Genomic DNA, 19,240 nt, shown 5'->3' with positions numbered 1-19,240 from the left:
AAAAGCCTGGAAACCACAGGTCTAGATAACTCACATGCCACTTTACCAATCAGCCCAATACATTCCGGGATATGGATGATGGGTTAAAAAAATGAAATAATTCTAAACCCATAAACTTTTATCTAAACGCAAAGAATGAGTACCTAAAACTTAGAGCAGCACACCTACTGACTCAGAAGATACAGAAGAGATTTAAGTACAAAAACAGCCCTGGAAAAAGATTTTTTTTTTTTTTTTTTGCGGTACGCAGGCCCCTCACCGCCGCGGCCTCTCCCATTGCAGAGCACAGGCTCCGGACGCGCAGGCTCAGCGGCCATGGCTCACGGGCCCAGCCACTCCACGGCATGCGGAATCCCCCCGGACCAGGACACGAACCCGCGTCCCCCACATCGGCAGGCAGACCCCCAACCACTGCGCCACCAGGGAAGCCCAAGATTTTTTTTTTTTTTTAATCTCTGGTTCTGACTCTCCTTTTTTCTACAGCATTAACCAGTGTGGCCTCATGCACTTGAGGAACATGGTCCAGCAGAGCCCATCTTTACCATCTCATTCCACACTCTCGGCTGCACACAACCGACAGGTACGGGCACACACACTGCACCCGTCAGGGTCACACTACATCCACAGCATCCCTTCTGCAGTCTCGTCTGTAAAATCTTCCATACAGACCTGGTAATAAGCTTTCTTGATCTCCTTCTGGCTGGCACTTCGGGGCACTCCTAATATCTGGTAATAATCCTCTTTGGCCAAAGGGGCGCTCGTGTGGAAGGAGGCAGTACAAAGAAAAGGGTAACTTTTTACTCCTAAAAAAGAAAAAAGGAAAGAAAATCACTCTGGGAATGTACTCAACAAAAGGAAATTGTGAGCAAACAACCAGCCAGGCTATACCTGTGAAGGAGCAAAGAGGTCACAGCTTTAGGGCCTCTTCTCCTCCTCCAAGCCCACTGGGGACCAAACTCACTGCACTTCATAAACAGCTAAAGCCACTATAAACGGAGTCTACAAAAAACAGAGTGCTGGGTGGGGCTGATTCTGCTGGATTACACTAGGGCTGTAGCCTCATTATACCTCTAAAGGAACCACCCCCAGATGGGGGCTGCACCTGGGGATGACTGAAAAGGAACAAAGCTCTCCTGTTACACGGCTGGCCGAGCACCCATCATATGCCAAGTGTTCACATAGGCCTTGTCTCACTTAAAGCTTAACAACTCCCAGGTTCTTTCCCTCCACCATGCAACCTTGGATATCTGCTTATGGGGTGGTTTTCAGAGTGTGGTCCCTGGACCAGCAGCATCATCAGCTTGCTGGAAATGTAAATTCTCAGGCCCCACCCAAACCTGAATCCAAAACTCTGGAGGTGGGGTCCAGCAAGCTGTGTCTAACAAGCCCTCCAGCTGATGATTCTGTGGCACACTCAATTTGAGAACCACTGTGCTAAATAAATGGTTCTTGGTCTTTAGAGTCACAGATCTCTTTGAAAGCATCGACCCCTCCCCTAAAAACAATACATATATATAGACACACAAGGTTAAATGGCCCTGTGCCAGAACCTCTGTTTACCCCAGAGCAGACAACCCAAAAGGGATCAAAGCACATGGTAGCCCCGCCTCCATGCCCTGCCCTCCTTTCAGGCCTCCTGCATCAGAAGCTGGGAGGAAAGGCTGACAGACACATCTACTCAACTGCCCTCTGTATGGAGCAGCGAGCTAACTGGACTGTCACCAAGTGAAGGGGGGAGAGCTGCTCTACAACCTGCCTCCTAACCCCCAACCTATCCTGTGACAACTGAAGATGGGGAGGGCAGGGCTGGGAGCAGAAGGGGCCAAGTTATTGCAAAAGAGAGGGCAGGGGGCTTCCCTGGTGGCGCAGCGGTTGAGAATCCGCCTGCCAATGCAGGGGACACAGGTTCGTGCCCCGGTCCGGGAAGATCCCACGTGCCGCGGAGCGGCTGGGCCCGTGAGCCATGGCCGCTGAGCCTGCACGTCCGGAGCCTGTGCTCCGCAACGGGAGAGGCCACAACAGTGAGAGGCCCGCGTACCGCAAAAAAAAAAAAAAAAAAAAACCCCAAAAAAAAAAAAAAAGAGAGGGCAGGGCCACAAAAGAGAATGAGGATCATGAGGCAGCTCCAGGTTTTTAAGTCAGAGGTTCCCCTGCCAAGGAGAAGCTTCTAGATTCACCACTCATTCATTCAGCAAACACGCCTGCCAGGCACTGGGCTCCTCCCAGGGGACACAGCACGATCTTAATACTGTACTAGGCAATGAGGATACAAGTCTAAGCCAGTGCCCTCGAGGAGCTTACCGCGCAGCAGGGGTGTGTGGGAGGCAGTGTGTGAAGTGATACTAGCACACAGGGACACAGAGTGAGAATACACAAAAGGGTCACCTAGCCAGAGTCTCTCAGCCTCCACACTGTTGACAACAGGATCAGGTTCCTCGTGGGAGGGGGAGGTGGGGGGGCTGTTATGGGCTGAATTGGGTCCTCCCTCCCAAATTCACATGTTGAAGTCCTAACCCCCAGCACTGCAGAACATGACTGCATTTGGAGATGGGGGTCTTTAAAGACAACCCTACCAAAACATTGATCTTGGAATTTTATAGCTTACCGAACTGTGAAAAAATAATTTTCTATTTTTTTAAGCTACTTAGTCTGTGGTACTTAGTTATGGCAGCCCTATGTTATCTATTTATAGCCTAACATACCTATGTATTTATTGTAGGATGTGTTAGCAGCATCCCTGGCCAACTAGTTATCAGTAGCACCCCCCAACCCCAAACTGGTAACTAAAACTGCAGATGTTGCCAGATGTCTCCTGGAGGGTAAAATCATCCCCAGGTGAGAACCAGTAAACCCAATCTCAGAAATTCAGAGGTCTTCTAAGGCACCTGCTGTTAAGCTGCAAAAATTAGCTCAGCTAAGGAGGGCTGGAATCCATCCAGATTTATGCCTGTAGTCCTGGCACTGTTTGCAATAGCATCCCCTTTTGCTTTCAAAAGTGCTCCATTCAGCAACTACATCATATGATCACCTTTGGTTTGGAGAGAGAAAGTCCTTGTGTAACTGCAGGTTCCATGATATAACTAGAGATTCGAGTGTGTGTGTGTGTGTGTGTTTGGTGTTGGTGGTGGTGGTGGTGGTGGTGGTGGTAGAGGGGTGGTTACAGATGTTGATGAGGATGATAATTAATAGGGCCTAGGAATAAACAGAAGGGCCTTTGAGTATGCTAAGGAGTCTGGATTTTATCCTGAGGGCAATAGGGAGCCACTGCAAGCATTAAACAGAGAACTGATCAGATTTGCATGAGAAAGAGCTCTCAAACAACAACAACAAGGATTGGGAGACAACTTAAAATTCATGTATGCACAAAAGACAACCCAGGGTGTGGAGCATATCCAGGAAGGGGGCAAGAAAAAGGAAAATCAGGAGAATAAGTAGGAATGGTCAGAACGAATGATAAAATCAGAAGCAGAAAGTAAATCCGTATTTTCAGTATCCTCCATACTTGTTTTCTGTTGCTGCACCCTAGATTTCCTGGAATATGAAAAGTAGACAGTGTGGGAGAGGCAGAGACCACTGCTGTCTTTACCTGGTCAGATTTGAGAAAAACAGCAGAGCTAGTTTCTCAGTGCTCCCATACTCAACCCCCGCTTCACTCCAGGACCGAGGGGTTACCTTGACTTATCCTGCCTGTTTCCCCCACCCCTTCCAATCCAGAAGGCAGAGGCTGGTAGTGGCAAAGGTTCTGGAAGCTGCAGCTTCTACATCATGAGAAGAGAACTCAGGCTTGGGTTAGAACGGGAGACAGTAATGTGCACAACTGCATATAAAGACAAGTACATTTAACTAGCACAAGTTTGATGACTTGACATTATCCCAAAGGCATCAATGATTAGCAATGATTAGCAAGAGTTCACTTAATAGACACATTTTCCCCCGAGATATGACCAATAAATGTCTTGCCCATTTTAGAACAACCCAGAACAGGATTAGCTTCCAAGTCATTCCAAGAATGGCCAACCTTCCACTCTGGGAGAAGATGTGAAATAACTACCTTCCATTCTGGAAGAAAAAGTCAGATTTAAAGTGTTGTTTTTAGGGACCTCCCTGGTGGCGCAGTGGTTAAGAATCCACCTGCCAATGCAGGGGACACGGGTTCAATCCCTGGTCCAGAAAGATCCCACATGCCGCAGAGCAACTAAGCCCGTGCACCACAACTACTGAGCCTGCACTCTATAGCCCACAAACCACAACTACTGAGCCCGCATGACACAACTACTGAAGCCCATGAGCCTAGAGCCCATGCTCCACAACAAGAGAAGCCACTGCAATGAGAAGCCTGCGCACCATAACGAAGAGTAATCGCCGCTCGCTGCAACTAGAGAAAGCCTGCGCACAGCAACGAAGACCCAATGCAGCCAAATATAAATAAATAAATAAATTTTTTAAATAAAGTGTTGTTTTTACATCAACTAACTGTACTGCTGGATTTGAGATGAGATCACACACCAACGTTTGGGAGCTGAGATGATGACCTTAGATGTGGTAACAGTGCACCTTGAAGGATGCCACCTCTCACAGGTGTTCAACACCTGTTACAAAACATGCCCATTGTGGGCGCTGGGCTCACTTGGGGAAAAGGACAGCTGACTGCAGTTCCTTAGTAATCACCCCATGCCAGGCTCAGTACTTAGTGCTTGTCTGTCTCTCACACATACACATACACAATTATCAAAAAATGTTCCCAAACCTGGACAAATGTGATATGAACTAATTTAGCTTAATAGGTATCTAAGAAATTAGTAATTGAGCACAAAGATGTAGTCAAATTCTATTCACAACAACCTTGACATTAGAAAACGTTGGCAAAACCTAAGAACGACCACTTTTGCTCATACTGAGAAATAACAGCATGACATCAATCCAAATAATCCTGAGGAAACCTGGGCAGACTACTGCTCCATCCATCCATGAGGAAATATAGGTGGCAGGAACAGAATTTTAAAATGTGACCATTCTGGGGCTTCCCTGGTGGCACAGTGGTTGAGAGTCCGCCTGCCGACGCAGGGGACATGGGTTCGTGCCCCGGTCCAGAAGGATCCCACATGCCGCGGAGCAGCTGGGCCCGTGAGCCATGGCCACTGAGCCTGCGCATCCGGAGCCTGTGCTCTGCAACGGGAGAGGCCACAACAGTGAGAAGCCCGCCTAAAAAAAAAAAAAAAAAAAAAAAAAAAAAAAAAGGGACCATTCTGACCAAAACCACATCCAATCTCTTTGTTCTCTGCTGTATCCCCTGTACCTAGAACAGTACCTAGCATATGACAAGTCCTCAATAAATACCTGTAAATAAAAAAATTTTCAATTAAGGAATGAGAGGCACAAAAGGATTAATTAAATAATCCACCCAGGTCGCACACACATTACTGGAGTAGTGTTCACTGTACAAGGTAATAACAATTACTGATACTTTAATTACTGGCTTTTATGTAAGCATTAAAAATTGGATCTCAATAGGAAATTATCTTGTGTAAATTACCTTGCCAGGATCCTCTAATTAATCATCTTGGTAAGTTTATAGTTTAAATATCATTTGCACAAATTCTAGGGAACACAAACATCTAGCACAATCCAGGCACATCGTTGGTTGTTCACTGTTTCCTCCTTCCTTCCTTATCTCACTATAAGGGAAGTCACCCAACACACAGCATAAGAAACCATCATAGCTAAACACTTAAAAGGATTAATATATACTAATTCAACATCACCTCCAGCAATTAAGAAAGCTGCAGGTTTTGAATCAAGGCTCAACTACTTTCTAGCTTTGCGACATTCTTCAAGTTAACATCTAAGCCTCAATTTTTTAATCTATAAAATAGAATTAATAGCAGTGTTTATTACATGGAAATGATCCATGCCTGGTGCATAGTAAGTGCTCAATATATATTAGTTTGCATCAATGACCAACATAAGAACTTCTTTAATTTATTTTTGAATTTTATTTATTTTTTATACAGCAGGCTCTTATTAGTTATCTACTTTATTCATATTAGTGTATATATGTCAATCAAAAGGGACTTCTAAAAAACAGTATGTCCTTCAATTTACACCATGTGGTGGAGAGCGTAAGCTATGGAAGAACAGCTCTGGATTTGGGACAACTCTCCTTATCTAACTTTATGACCTTGGGCGGGTCAACTCCTCTGCTAGAACCTCAGTTCCCCACTCTTTAAAATGGGGATGATGGGGCTTCCCTGGTGGCGCAGTGGTTGAGAGTCCGCCTGCCGATGCAGGGGACACGGGTTCGTGCCCCGGTCCGGGAAGATCCCACATGCCGCGGAACGGCTGGGCCCGTGAGCCATGGCCGCTGAGCCTGCGCGTCCGGAGCCTGTGCTCCGCAACGGGAGAGGCCACAACAGTGAGAGGCCCGCCTACCGCAAAACAAAAACAAAAACAAAATAAAATGGGGATGATGAGCCCCACCTTATAGGGTTGTTGTTACCATCAAGTAAGAAGAAGCACAAAGTGCCCAGCTAGCCCATGAGCAGGTACTCACCGAATGGCAGTTACCTCTTCCCTTCCATTACAGGCTAGAAGGTAGAGGGAACGGAAAGGAATTGGGCAGGAGAGCAGCGGCAGGCCGGAAACAGGCCTCCAGAAATGTTTACAGAGAGGTGAAGGTTCACGGCTTCGGGGCGTTTCATCCCCGCCGCCGGAGGCTCCACGCAGCTCTCCCTCTTTTACCACCTCTGAGTAGCCATTTGGGTCTCTCTGCCTCACTGCTGGCCCATCTCCCCCAATTGATTCTGCATGTAGATCAGAAGACACGCTCCACGCCGCTACCGCCGTAGTCGGAGCGAAGCGAGTCACTCCTTTCCAAGCCTTGGAGCCCCTCACTCAGGCGCTGGAGCCTGCACTCACCAGTGAGGCTGACACCCGGTCTCAATGTCAGCAGCGCCCCGGGACCGCGAGCTCCCAGGGAAGGCGCAAAGGCTGGGACGCTCAGACTGCGGCCCAGCGACGCCCCCACCACGCCCCCCATGGGCGGCCGAGCCCCCCTCCGCGCTGCAGCCGGCAGCCGCGGAGTCCCCACGGCCACCAGCAACCAGCGTGTAGAGCACCGCGCCGCCATCTTGGCCCGGGGACACTGCGCCTGCGCCACCCGGCTCAAGGCGGCCTCACGCGGACTACGCACGCGCGCAGAGCCGGCACTTCTGGGGGCGGGGCACGCTGCGTCCACTCGCGGGGGAAGTGAGGGAGACACAAGCACACACCCGGGCGCACGCGCGCGCGTCCGCACCCAATGCGCTTTCTTCGTAGCAGACGCCGGAATGATGTTTGCTCTAAAAACTGCTAATAGGTAACTTGCCTTGAAGAGCCTAGTCATTCTGTGTTGGACGATCAATACTGTACCTTATCTGTATAAGGGCGTGGTTGAGTGCAGCCTAATGTAACTGGTCTGAGGGGCCCGGCAAGGAGCGGGACTACAAACCCCGGCGTGCAATGCGGCAGTCAGTAGCGCAGATCTCAGCATGCAGCGCGCGGCTTCCTTCCTCCTGACCCTGAGTCTTAGGTCTCCTTGCTTGAGGCTTGCTCAACCGGCGTCGGCGCAAGCGGCTGCGGTCTCTGCCCTACTCCCAGATCCAGGCCTCAAGCTCACTCTCCCTCTGGATGATTCCCCACGAAAAGAACTTTGATCGCTCAGCTCTCTCCTAAGCGTATTTGTCTTTTCCAAACCGGTAGTGAACTTGGCGGTCGATGAATGTGAGCCGAGCTACCCGAAAACGAATTTAATAAACGTTTTGGGCACCTATTAGGTGTCCCGCGCGTTCTAGAATGTCGAGGATGCAATGATGAATGACATACCATCCCTACTTTGGAGGAGCTCACGATGAGTCGAGAGACAGGCTCCTTGGCAACTAAGATAATGTGATCAGTGCTATTGTAGGTATAAACAGTGTTACAGGCACACAGGTGAGGAGTTTCTCAAATAGGTCGGGGGCATTGGGGTGTCAGGGAAGGCATCTGAGAGGTAACATTCGAGTTGGACTTTGGTGAAAAGTGTGTCAGGTAGCGGTGGAGGGGAAGAGTATTCTAAGCAGCAAGAACTTCAAAAGCAGATGTGAAAGTGCTTGCCCTGTACGCTCTAAACTTGGGGTGTGTGACTGGAGATGAGGCTGGAAAGATAAACCTGGCCTGGTAAGTCCTGTAGAGGGGTTTCTGCTTTCACATTCCCACCGCCACCACCCCTAACAATAGAAAGGTAACCTGAGGGCTCATGGATGAATTTAAGATGGTCTGTGCTCCTTGCCCCTTCCCCCATTATACATGAAATTTTTGTGTATGTGGATATAAATCTGGGGAAATATCCATAGCTTTCATCAATCAAATTCTCCACAGGCTCTGAAATTGAAAGAAGGTTAAAAACCACTGGTCCAGTGAAGAAGAGTTATGAGGCTGTTGTAAACTGCAAGAAATAGTTGAGAGTTTGCGCTAGGAAATGTAGAAGACTGAGGTGAGCAAGGGACGTTCTAGAGAAACAGGAAAAGGCTGTCCATGGGATGGGAAGTGGGGAAAAGAGTTTGTTTAATATTTAAATGTCTCCAGCATAGTGCTTAAGCTTATGGGCTGTGGAGTCAGACTGCCTGGGACTGAATCCCAGCTCAGCTGTGTGTCCTTGGACAACTTACTTTACCTCTCTGTGCCTCAGTTTCCTTTCTCTTGTTTTTTTGGCTGCGCCATGCGGCACACAAAATCTTAGTTTCCTGACCAGGTATCAAACCTGTGCCCGCTGCAGTGGAAATGTGGAGTCTTAACCATTGGACCAGACCGCCAGGGAAGTCCCTCAGTTCCCTTTCTCTAAAATGGGGCATAATAGTAACTACCTCAAAGGATCATCTGAGGACAGAGTGAGATAATCCATGTAAAGCCTTCATACTGTACTTGGCACATAGTAAGTGCTCAATATATGTCAGTCCTATGTGCCAGGCTCTATGCTAAGCACTGGAACACCAAGGAGAATGCAGACAGTTACTTGCCCAAAGGGATCCCAAAACCTAAGGGGAGGGGGGAGGGTGCTGGATGAGAAGTACAGCTTTCAGGAATAAAAGCTGAGAACAAGAGCCAAAGGGATTTTAATTTACCACCTCAGAGTGAGTTAGAAACTAGAGGAGGGCTCACTAATATGAAAACTTTGTCAGCTTTGTAACTTCCTCACTTTTTTGTATTTTAGTACCAGCCCCTCCCCCCATCTACTTCCCCACAGTGATTAACAGTGAAGATCCTCCACACCGAAAGTGGGTGTGTGTTCTTGTTTTTGGGGATAGCAGGAAGGCTGATTGTTGGGGAGGCCATAGGGAATGGAGTGGTGAGGGTGACTACTAAAGGAGGGGAAAAAGGCCCAGGAGAGAACACTGAAGCCTCTGGCAAGACTCCCTGGTGAGAGCAGCCTAGGGCTATGCCTGCTTTCTCTCACTGCTAGTCACCATAGAAAAACAAAAGATGATACAGTTACTAAACTAGTAGATTACAAAGCTTTGGAAATCTCCACAGCAGTGGTCCTTGGTCTGTGCTTCCTGAATCATCTTGAGTCGATGGTTGTTTGGAGACAATGAATATGCTTTTTCTATGTTCTCCAAACAATAGTCATGCCAAGCTAAAAATCCCAGGAAAGAAGCAGTTTTGGGGGAAAAAGATAATGAGTTATTATTACTTGGACTGAACACCCCTGAGATATTGATGGGACCAATTTCAGGCAATTGGTGGCTATGGAGAGATTGGAAAACTTTGGCTGTGCTAAGCACAGTCTCCAGCTCACAAAGAACTTTCTCATGTTTTCTATCTTGATACAATCACAACCCTGTGGGTTAGTAGGGCAGAGGCTATTCCCATTTTTACAAATGGACCCCTCACCCTCACCACAAAATAACACCAAAATAAGCTCTGAAAAGTGAAAAGACTTGTCCAAGTTCACACAGCTGGTGAGTGGGTGAACTAAGATCTTTTAACAGCAAAACTAGAGCCCTTCTCTTTAAACCATGAGCCTTGGTAAATTGTGATCAGTAGATCCCAGTCATATAACCCTGGATAGTTTACAAAGCACTTCCTCATGCAGAATTTCATTTGCTTTATACAACAAAAGGAGAGGGGCAGGGCAAGTATTTATTACCACCCTCACCTACAGATGATTTCACCATCACCCAAGGACTTCAGCTGTGACCGAACACAAATGCATCCATCCCAGGCTGTGGCTAAAAACTGGGATGAGCACACAGGCGACACCTACCCACACTTTCAGGCAAAATATGTCCTGGGTCTCCTTCCCCGCTTCCCCCCCACCCCCACCCCGGCCCCTTCTCTGGTCTAAAGCCAAAAACTTCAGCTTTAAGGAGAAACAAATGTTTTGCAAAAGGCAGACAAGTTTCGCAAGCATCTTCCTGTCTGCACTTCTCATTTTACTATTCTACTGCTCCCTTTCTGGCTCTCCTGAGGTGGGGAGATCTGGGAGCACTAGCAGAGAATTTAAGTGTGGTCCTCCAGCATGCTGGGCTGAAGGCAAAGGGAGACTAGAAGGTCTACCCTGTGATTTCCAGTGGACATTGGGCTTCTGAGGTACTATGGGACTGCCCAAGTCCACGGCTACATGATGGGACCGCTGCTCCTTCTCCATATGAGTGAGGAGCCCTTCCCAGGAGGGCAGAAGGGCCTAAGCCTTCAGAGGCAATACAAGCAAGGTCACAATTTCTCTAGTTGTGGCATTTCCTTTCCTCCCCAAGAGAGTATGGGACAATTCCGAGGGAGTGTGGAATGTGGGACCCAGATGTTCCCAGGCATGACCTCTGCAGTGGGTGCAGTTTCCTGCAGTAGAAGATGAACTATATCCTTGCCTGGCTCACCTGGGTATTCCCCCCAACAGGACTTTCAGGCTAATGATTTCCTAAAAGGCCCTTTAAAAAAAACACAAGTTGTCTCAGCTCCCAGCTAAATACTCTTCTGCCCAAGCTAGGCTTAAACTTAAGCAATGTTTCACAAACCTGAGAAATGAAAGGAACTCCTAAAGAAAAAAAAGAACCACAGATGCTGAGAATAAAGCTGTGGATCTCCTGGTGATCAGTAGACTCCAAAGTGAAAAACATCACCTTAGTAAATGACAGTCTTTTCTATGGAAATGTCCTTTAGTTGTGAATTATCACCACAAAAATTAAATTTTGTGTTTCTGTTAAAATATTTTGGGGACTTCCCTGGCAGTCCAGTGGTTAAGACCCCGTGCTTCCATTGCAGGGGGCACAGGTTAGATCCCTGGTTGAGGGAACTAAGATCCTGCATACCACGTGGCATGGCCAAAAAATATATATATAAATAGTTTGCAAGTTATTGTAAAAAAAAAAAAGCAGAACAAATCACTAGATGTAGTAAAACTTCAGAGCCCCGAGACTACATGGGTACACCTCCATAAACAACAAAATAATAATACAAGGTGCACTGTCATGTTTTTCTCCATTTTTGAAATGTATTTTGTTGCTTAATTGTTCATTTCCTGTGCTGAAATAATTACACGTGCCTTTGTGTATTTTAATAAACAACCATTTCAGGGGCAGATAACTAGATCTAAATAATTTGTCATTGGCACTGAAGCTGGCCTCATGCCTCCCTCTCTTGCAAAAATTCTAATTTATGGAAACAACTGACTTTACAGAAGATTGAGGGAACACCATGTCAGAAAATTACTCTCTTTGGAATCACAGCTGAAAATAAAGATGCATCCTAAGGCTCTTTAATGCTTTTGTGTGGTCTTTTTTGCTTTCTTCTTGCTCATCCCTTTTCTTTCTGCTGATGTCTCTTCCTTTGGTTACACGAAGTGTTTTGAGTTTTCTAGAATGAGGACCTCACTATAATGGACTCCCAAATTTTTGTTCATTATTAATTACTCTTGGAAATAGGACCTGTGAAATTGAAATCATCCTGCCAGTCACCAAGCTAACCAGACATCCGCCCTATTGAAATCTAATCCACGTTTTGATAGGCTGCCTTTTAAGGTAGAGGGGTGTCTTCCTGTGTCCTTATAGACAGACAGTGAAATGGGGTTTCTAGGAGTGCAAAGAGACAAAGCTGTCAATTCATAGGCCTGAGGGGCTGGAAGGAATCTTGGAGGCTGTCAGTTCAACTTTGCAATCCATGAAGTAATTTATTCTGCTCAAGTCTGCAGCAGCCTTAGAGCTCTGAACTCTACTAAAATTATGCTCCAGTGATCACTCAGCCAGAATGGACCTGGGAACACATGAGATGGTCATTCTCTGGGCCTTGATGATGTCCCTCTGGCCCTTCCGTCTCCCCTGCTGTGGAGCTCAGGTTCATCACTATGGCAATGGAAAAGTTGACATTCTTCTACTCTGATTCCACCAGCCCCCAGTTTGTGGCAATAGTCACATGACCCAGCACAGCCAGGGGCATGGCCTCTTTCTCTCCTGGGAGAGAAGGTCAGGGGATCACAAACCCAGGTGCCAGGACCAGACAGGTAAAGCACAAGAGTGGAGTGGCCGTGCATAAGACCACAGGGGCTGGGACTTCCCTGGTGGCATAGTGGTTAAGAATCCACCTGCCAATGCGGGGGACACAGGTTTGAGCCCTGGTTCAGGAAGATCCCACATGCCGTGGAACAACTAAGCCTGTGTGCCACAACTACTGAGCCTGTGCTCTAGGGCCCGCGAGCCACAACTACTGAAGCCCGGGCGCCTAGAGCCTGTGCTCCGCAACTAGAGAAGCCACGACAGTGAGAACCCCACACACCCCAATCGAGAGTAGCCCCAGCTTGCTGCAACTAGAGAAAACCCGTGGGCAGCAACGAAGATCCAGCGCAGCCAAAAGTAATCAACTAAAGATCCCACATGCCAAATGGAGATCTTGCATGCGGCAATGAAGATCCCATGTGCCTCAACTAAGACCCTACGCAGCCAAATAAATAAATAAATATTTTTTAAAAAGTGGCAGTTGCTGTCAGCTCCAGCACATTTTAGCCACGTAGGGATGTGGACCTAGTGTTGCCAGATCTTTCAGTTTTTCAAGAGATCTGAAATCCAAACTTTTTTGAAGCTTCCCAATTTTTAAAACACCATGTGAACCACTAAAACATATCTGTAGACCAGATTTAGCCCATGGCATATCCATTTGTTACCTCTGGGGGTTAAAGGCTTTCTCGCTTTCTGACTGTGCCCATTTAGGCCCATCTGACATAATGGTACATTTAAGAAAACACAAGTAATTCAGGGATAACAATGAAGTGACATCAAGCAAATCTGGGAGGTTTACAATGAACTTTTGCAGTAGGTGTGTAGTTGATTTATATTTTTTTTATTGTGGGAAAATGCACATAATAAAATTTAACATCTTAACTATTTTAAGGGCACAGTTCAGTGGTATTAAATATATGTATAATTTTGTGCAACCATCACCACCATCCATCTCCAAACTCTTTTCATCCTGTAAGACTGAAACTCTATACCCATTAAACTCCCCACTTCCTCCTCCCCCAGCCCCTGGCAACCACCATTCTACTTTCCATCTCTATGATTTTGAGTACTATAAGTACCACATAAATGGAATCGTACAGTATTTATCTTTTTGTTCTCAAGTTTCATCTATGCCTAATGAATACTGCATCTTGCAGATTTTCTTTCCTTTTTCTTTTTGGCTGTGCCATGAGGCTTGTGGGATTTTAGTTCCCCAACCAGGGATCCAACCCCGGCCCTCAGCAGGGAAAGTGAAGAGTCCCAGCCACTGGACTGCCACAGAATTCCCAATTGTCTTTTTTTAAAATTTATCTTATTTATTTATTTTTGGCCGCGTTGGGTCTTCATTGCTGCACACGGGCTTTCTCTAGTTGCAGCAAGTGGGGGTTACTCTTTGTTGCGGTGCATGGGCTTCTCATTGCGGTGGCTTCTCTTGTTGCAGAGCACAGGCTCTAGGTGCGAGGGCTTCAGTAGTTGTGGCACTTGGGCTCAGTAGTTGTGGCTTATGGGCTCTAGAGTGCAGGCTCAGTAGTTGTGGTGCACGGGCTTAGTTGTTTCGAGGCATGTGGGATCTTCCCAGACCAGGGCTCAAACCTGTGTCCCCTGCATTGGCAGGAGGATTCTTAACCACTGTGCCACCAGGGAAGCCCCCCAATTGTCTTTCTTTTTAAAAGCTAATTACTTTAAACTATATTCCAATGAATGTATATACCACATTTTGATTATCCACTCATCCATCAATGTACATTTGGATTCTTCCATGTTTTAGCTATTGTGAATAATGCTGCTATGAACGTAGGTGTGCAAATATTTCTTTGTGACTCTGTTTTCAATTCTTTTGGGTATGTACCCAAAAGTGAAATTCTTGGATCATGTGGCAGTTTTATTTTAATTTTTTAAGGAACTGTCATAAAGTTTTTCACAGTGTCTACACCATTTTACATTCCCAATGTACCAAGCACGTACAAGGGTTCCAATTACTCTAAATCCTCTTCAAGGCTTCTTACTTTCTGTTTTTCTGGATTTTGTTTCTCGTTTTGTTTTGTTTTTGATAGTAGCTATCCTACTGGGTGTGAAGTGTTAACTTATTGTAGTCTTGATTTGCATTTCTCTGATGAGTAGTGATGTTGAGCATCTTTTCATGTGCTAATTGGCCATGTGTATATCTTCTTTGGAGCAATATCTATCAAGTCCTTTGCTCATTCTTAGGTAGGTTAGGGCTTCCCAGGTGGCGCAGTGGTTGAGAGTCCACCTGCTGATGCGGGGGTAGCGAGTTCATTCCCCGGTCTGGGAAGATGCCGCGGAGCGGCTGGGCCCGTGAGCCATGGCCGCTGAGCCTGCGCATCCGGAACCTGTACTCTGCAACGTGAGAGGCCCGCGTACCGGAAATAAATAAATAAATAAAATTAGGTAGGTTTTTTCTTTAAAACTTTTTAAAAATATCAATTTATTTTCCTTATTTTTTTGGCTGTGTCAGGTGTTAGTTGCAGCACACGGGATCTTCGTCGAGATTATGGAGCGTGGTCTCTGCTGTGTTCAGGCTTCTCTCTAGTTGTGGTATGCGGGGTTTTCTCCTCTAGTTGTAGTGGGATGGCTCCAGGGCACGTGGGCCCTGCAGTTTGCCGCACGTGAGCTCTCTTGTTGAGGCGCGTGAGCTCAATAGTGTGGCACGCAGGCTTAGTTGCCCCGTGGCATGTGGGATCTTAGTTCCCCAGTCAGGGATCAAACCCTTGTCCCCTGAATTGGAAGGCAGATTCTTTACCACTGGACCACCAGGGAAGTAAGTCCCTAGGTAGGTTTTTTGTTGTCGTTAAGTTTTAGGAGTTCTTTATATATTCTGGATATTAATCCCTTATCAGATCTATGATTTGCAGATATTTTCTCCCACCCTGTGGGTTGCCTTTCACTCTGCTGACAGTATCTCTCTCTTTTTTTAAAAAATACATTTATTTATTTTTGGCTGCGTTGGGTCTTCATTGCTGCGCGCGGGCTTTCTCTAGTTGCGGTGAGCAGAAAATACTCTTCATTGCGGTGCGCGGGCTTCTCATTGCGGTGGCTTCTCTTGTTGTAGAGCACGGGCTCTAGGCGTGCGCACTTCAGTAGTTGTGGCTCACGGGCTCTAGAGCACAGGCTCCGGACGCGCAGGCTCAGCGGCCATGGCTCACGGGCCCAGCCGCTCCACGGCATGTGGGATCTTGCCCGACTGGGGCACAACCCCGTGTCCCCTGCATCGGCAGGCGGACTCTCAACCACTGCGCCACCAGGGAAGCCCGCGATGGCTTCTCTTGTTGTAGAGCACGGGCTCTAGGCGTGCGCACTTCAGTAGTTGTGGCTCACGGGCTCTAGAGCACAGGCTCAGTAGTTGTGGAGCACGGGCTTAGTTGCTCCGCGGCATGTGGGATCTTCCCGGACCAGGGCTCAAACCCGTGTCCCTTGCATTGGCAGGCAGATTCTTAACCACTGCCCGTCAGGAAGCCCCTGACAGTGTCTTTTGATGCACAAATTAAAAAAATTCTTATGAAGTCCAATCTATTTTTTCTTTTTTGCCTGTACCTTTGGTGTCATATCCAAAAATTCATTGCCAAATCCGATGTTGTGAAGCTTTTGCTTTTTTCTTACGAATGAAGCAATTTATTAACCCAGCATCATTTGTTCTAACGCTTCTTGTTGGCAGCTGCCACCTGTCCAGCGATTCCGTCCAGATCTCTCTGTCCGTGAGGTGTTAGTTTGAAGCCCCCATCTTGGTCCTTTTCCACCATTTTCAGCCCATCCAGGGCTTGGAGGACCCGACGGGCCACGCTCTTGGAGCCTCTGCTGAAGTGGCTGGGCATGACACCATGTCTCTGATGCCCCTTATAGATCTTGGTCATGGAACCAACCCCAGCGCCGCCCTGGAAGTACAGGTGCCATTCTGTGGAAGCAGCTTGTGTGTAGAACCAGTTCTCATCGTAGGGAGAGAGCTCTCTATGCTTGACCAGCTTGACAGTGTCCACCCATTCAGGGACTTTTAGCTTCCCGGACTTTTTTTTTTTTGCAGTACGCGGGCCTCTCACTGCTGTGGCCTCTCCCGCTGCAGAGCACAGGCTCCGGACGCGCAGGCTCAGCGGCCATGGCTCACGGGCCCAGCCGCTCCGCGGCATGTGGGATCTTCCCGTACCAGGGCACGAACCCGTGTCCCCTGCATCGGGAGATGGACTCTCAACCACTGCGCCACCAGGGAAGCCCTTCCCGGACTTTTTGAGGAAGGCTGCCAGAGCTCTGACGAACTCCTGCTGGTTCACGTCTTTTACAGTATCTCCAGGCATCGTGCAGCCTCCAAGCTGCCAGCCAGGGGAAAGGTTGTTGTGAAGCTTTTTCCCCATGTTTTCTTCTAAGAATTTTATAGTTTTAGGTCTACAGTTGATTTATATTTGAACCATAATACATAATGTCTGAATGTCCCCGTACTGGAAAGTTATGTCAAATACAGTTGATGCAAATAGGGGTTACTGCATACTGTAGAATTAACCAAACAACCAACAGTAAGTAAAGGATGATAATAAACTTTTAGTAGGACTTCCCTGGTGGTCCAGTGGGTAAGACTCTGTGCTCCCAACGGAGGGGGCCTGGGTTCGATCCTTGGTCAGGGAATTAGATCCCGCACAAATGCTGCAACTAAGAAGTCCACACACCGCAACTAAAGATTCCTCGTGCCGCAACTAAGACCCATTGCAACCCAAATAAATAAATATTTTTAAAAAACCCTAACTTTTGGGCTTCCCTGGTGGCGCAGTGGTTGAGAGTCCGCCTGCCGACGCAGGGGACGCAGGTTCGTGCCCCGATCCGGGAAGATCCCACATGCCGCGGAGCGGCTGGGCCCGTGAGCCATGGCTGCTGAGCTTGTGCGTCCGGAGCCTGTGCTCCACAACGGGAGAGGCCACAACAGTGAGAGGCCCAGGTACAGGAAGAAAAAAAAAAAAAACCCTAACTTTTAGTAACTGTAATTCTAAAAACAATATCTGGTATGGAGGTCCCTCCGAAAATTTGAAATAGAACTACCATATGCTCCAACAATCCCACTTCTGGGTATATATCCAAAAGTATTGAAAGCAGAGTCCAGAAGAGATATTTGCACAGCCATGTTCTTAGAAGCATTACTCACAATAGCCAAGAGGTGGGTGAACCCAAGTAACCATTGATGGACAAACGAATAAACAAAATGTGGTAAATACATGCAACAGAATATTATCCAGTCTTAAGAAGGATGGAAATTCTGCCACATGCTACAGCAGGGATGAGCCTTGAGGACATTACTGAAATAAGCCAGTCACAAAAGGACAAATGGTGCATGATTCCACTTATATTTGGTATCTAAAGTAGTCAAATTCATAGAAACAGGAAGCAGAATGATGATTACTATGGGTTGGGGAGAAGGGGAAATGGGGAGCTGTTGCTTAATGGCTATAGTTCCAGCTTTGCTTGAAAAAGTTCTGGATATCTGTTGCACAACACTGTGAATGTCTTTAACACTCCTGAACTCTACAGGTAAAAATGTTAGATTTTATATGTTTTTTTGTCACAATTAAAAAAAAGAAAAGCATAAGCGACACCTGCAGTAACTGAACACCACACGAACTCAAGACTGTACTGATGGTGCCTTTTCCAAAGCTGCTGGAATTCCAGAGTCTGAAGAGTATGTGCCATGGGAAAGCTGAACTCCAGTGGCTGCCAGACTGCTTGGAATTCCAAATCCCAGGCCTCAGTCAACCCTACTGCCAGTCTATCTTTAGTTTATTGAGATCAAAGGCGCTCTTAACTCAGTAAGGGCCCCTGAGTGGTCACATTTTACCTGTGAGAACTGAAAAACAGAACTTGCATTTTGGAGTCCATTCGTGCCCATCGCCAGACTAAGCTTTCAGAGTTACCCTCTGGACAGCCTGCCTAAGTTGAGGCAGTTGTCTGCAGCAGGCTGCGGAAGGCGAATTTTCACAGCAGCGGGACGTTGCGACCAATCATTCGCATTCCTCAAAGTCCCGTTTCCAGACACGCCTGAGCAGGTGTTATGTCTGTTCTCAAGCAGAAAGCATATTCTGGAATCACGGAGTCAATTTTCAAAGCGAAGAGAAAGGCTTGTGGAATGCATCGCCCCAGGTTTGTCCAGGGACTAACCAAGCAGCGCCGGTTGGGCAAATTTGCTGTTTAAGAGATTCTCCATGGCCCTTATCTACTGCCCTTTCAGCTTATCTGTAATTGAGTGATTTCCTTCGAGGAGTTTTGCCCCACCGCGCCCAAGGCCTGACTCGCCCTTGTAAGGGGACGCTGAAGTCTCCATCCCCGCTCCTACCGAGCCCACATGACCTAAGCAGGGTGGGTGGGATGCGGAGCCTATAGAGTAGGTCCCACGGACAGGGATTTGCATCAGACCTGGGCTCCCCTCCGCTGCCACTATCTGTGCGACCCGTTCCAGCGGCCCCTCTTTTCCTGAGAGTGTTCCCAGTCTCCTAAGTGGAGCTAGTTCACTTCTGCTTTCCCTCCTCCAGGGGAAGGACGTGCCCCGCACACTGGAAAGCCTCCCGAGGTAAATCCCTGGCCACAAAATCACAGCTGTTGCCCCTCGTCCCGCACGCCCGGCGGGACAACGGGCGGACAACGCGCCGCACGTGACCTCCGGACCCGCGCGGCCGGGTCTTCGGCATCGGGGCGTGGCCTCCAGGGGAGGCCGAGCGGCGATTGGCCGGGGGGCGGGGCCCTCGGCGTGCGCG

General features: G+C 47.7%; 2 protein-coding genes across 3 annotated transcripts in view; both read right to left on the bottom strand.

The window, feature by feature from the left end:
• DNAJA3 (DnaJ heat shock protein family (Hsp40) member A3) overlaps positions 1 to 7,127 on the bottom strand; it is a 31,775-nt gene extending 24,648 nt beyond the window's left edge. The window contains exons 1-2 of one of the 2 annotated variants that reach the window (XM_024759705.1): positions 6,916 to 7,127; positions 670 to 803 (exon numbers count right to left, since the gene is read on the bottom strand). In XM_024759705.1, the coding sequence (XP_024615473.1) occupies positions 670 to 803; positions 6,916 to 7,126 (345 nt within the window). In that variant the 5' untranslated portion in view covers position 7,127. The remainder of the gene's footprint in view (positions 1 to 669; positions 804 to 6,915) is intronic. The other variant, XM_024759704.1, reaches the window with a different exon arrangement.
• Positions 7,128 to 16,153: 9,026 nt separating this feature from the next.
• On the bottom strand, positions 16,154 to 16,831 carry LOC112409552 (40S ribosomal protein S19-like). Its single transcript, XM_024759778.1, has 3 exons — positions 16,734 to 16,831; position 16,696; positions 16,154 to 16,519 (listed from the first exon to the last, which is right to left on the bottom strand). Exons 1-3 carry the CDS (start codon positions 16,802 to 16,804, stop codon positions 16,154 to 16,156), a joined length of 438 nt encoding a protein of 145 aa, XP_024615546.1. The 5' UTR covers positions 16,805 to 16,831.
• Between the last annotated feature and the right edge of the window lie 2,409 nt (positions 16,832 to 19,240).

The sequence above is a fragment of the Neophocaena asiaeorientalis genome, unplaced genomic scaffold, assembly GCF_003031525.2.
Source record: "Neophocaena asiaeorientalis asiaeorientalis breed wild unplaced genomic scaffold, Neophocaena_asiaeorientalis_V1.1 scaffold254, whole genome shotgun sequence".
Classification (NCBI taxonomy): Eukaryota; Metazoa; Chordata; class Mammalia; order Artiodactyla; family Phocoenidae; genus Neophocaena; species Neophocaena asiaeorientalis.
Note: the sequence above shows the minus strand (reverse complement) of the source record. Positions and strands in the feature narration are given on the sequence as shown.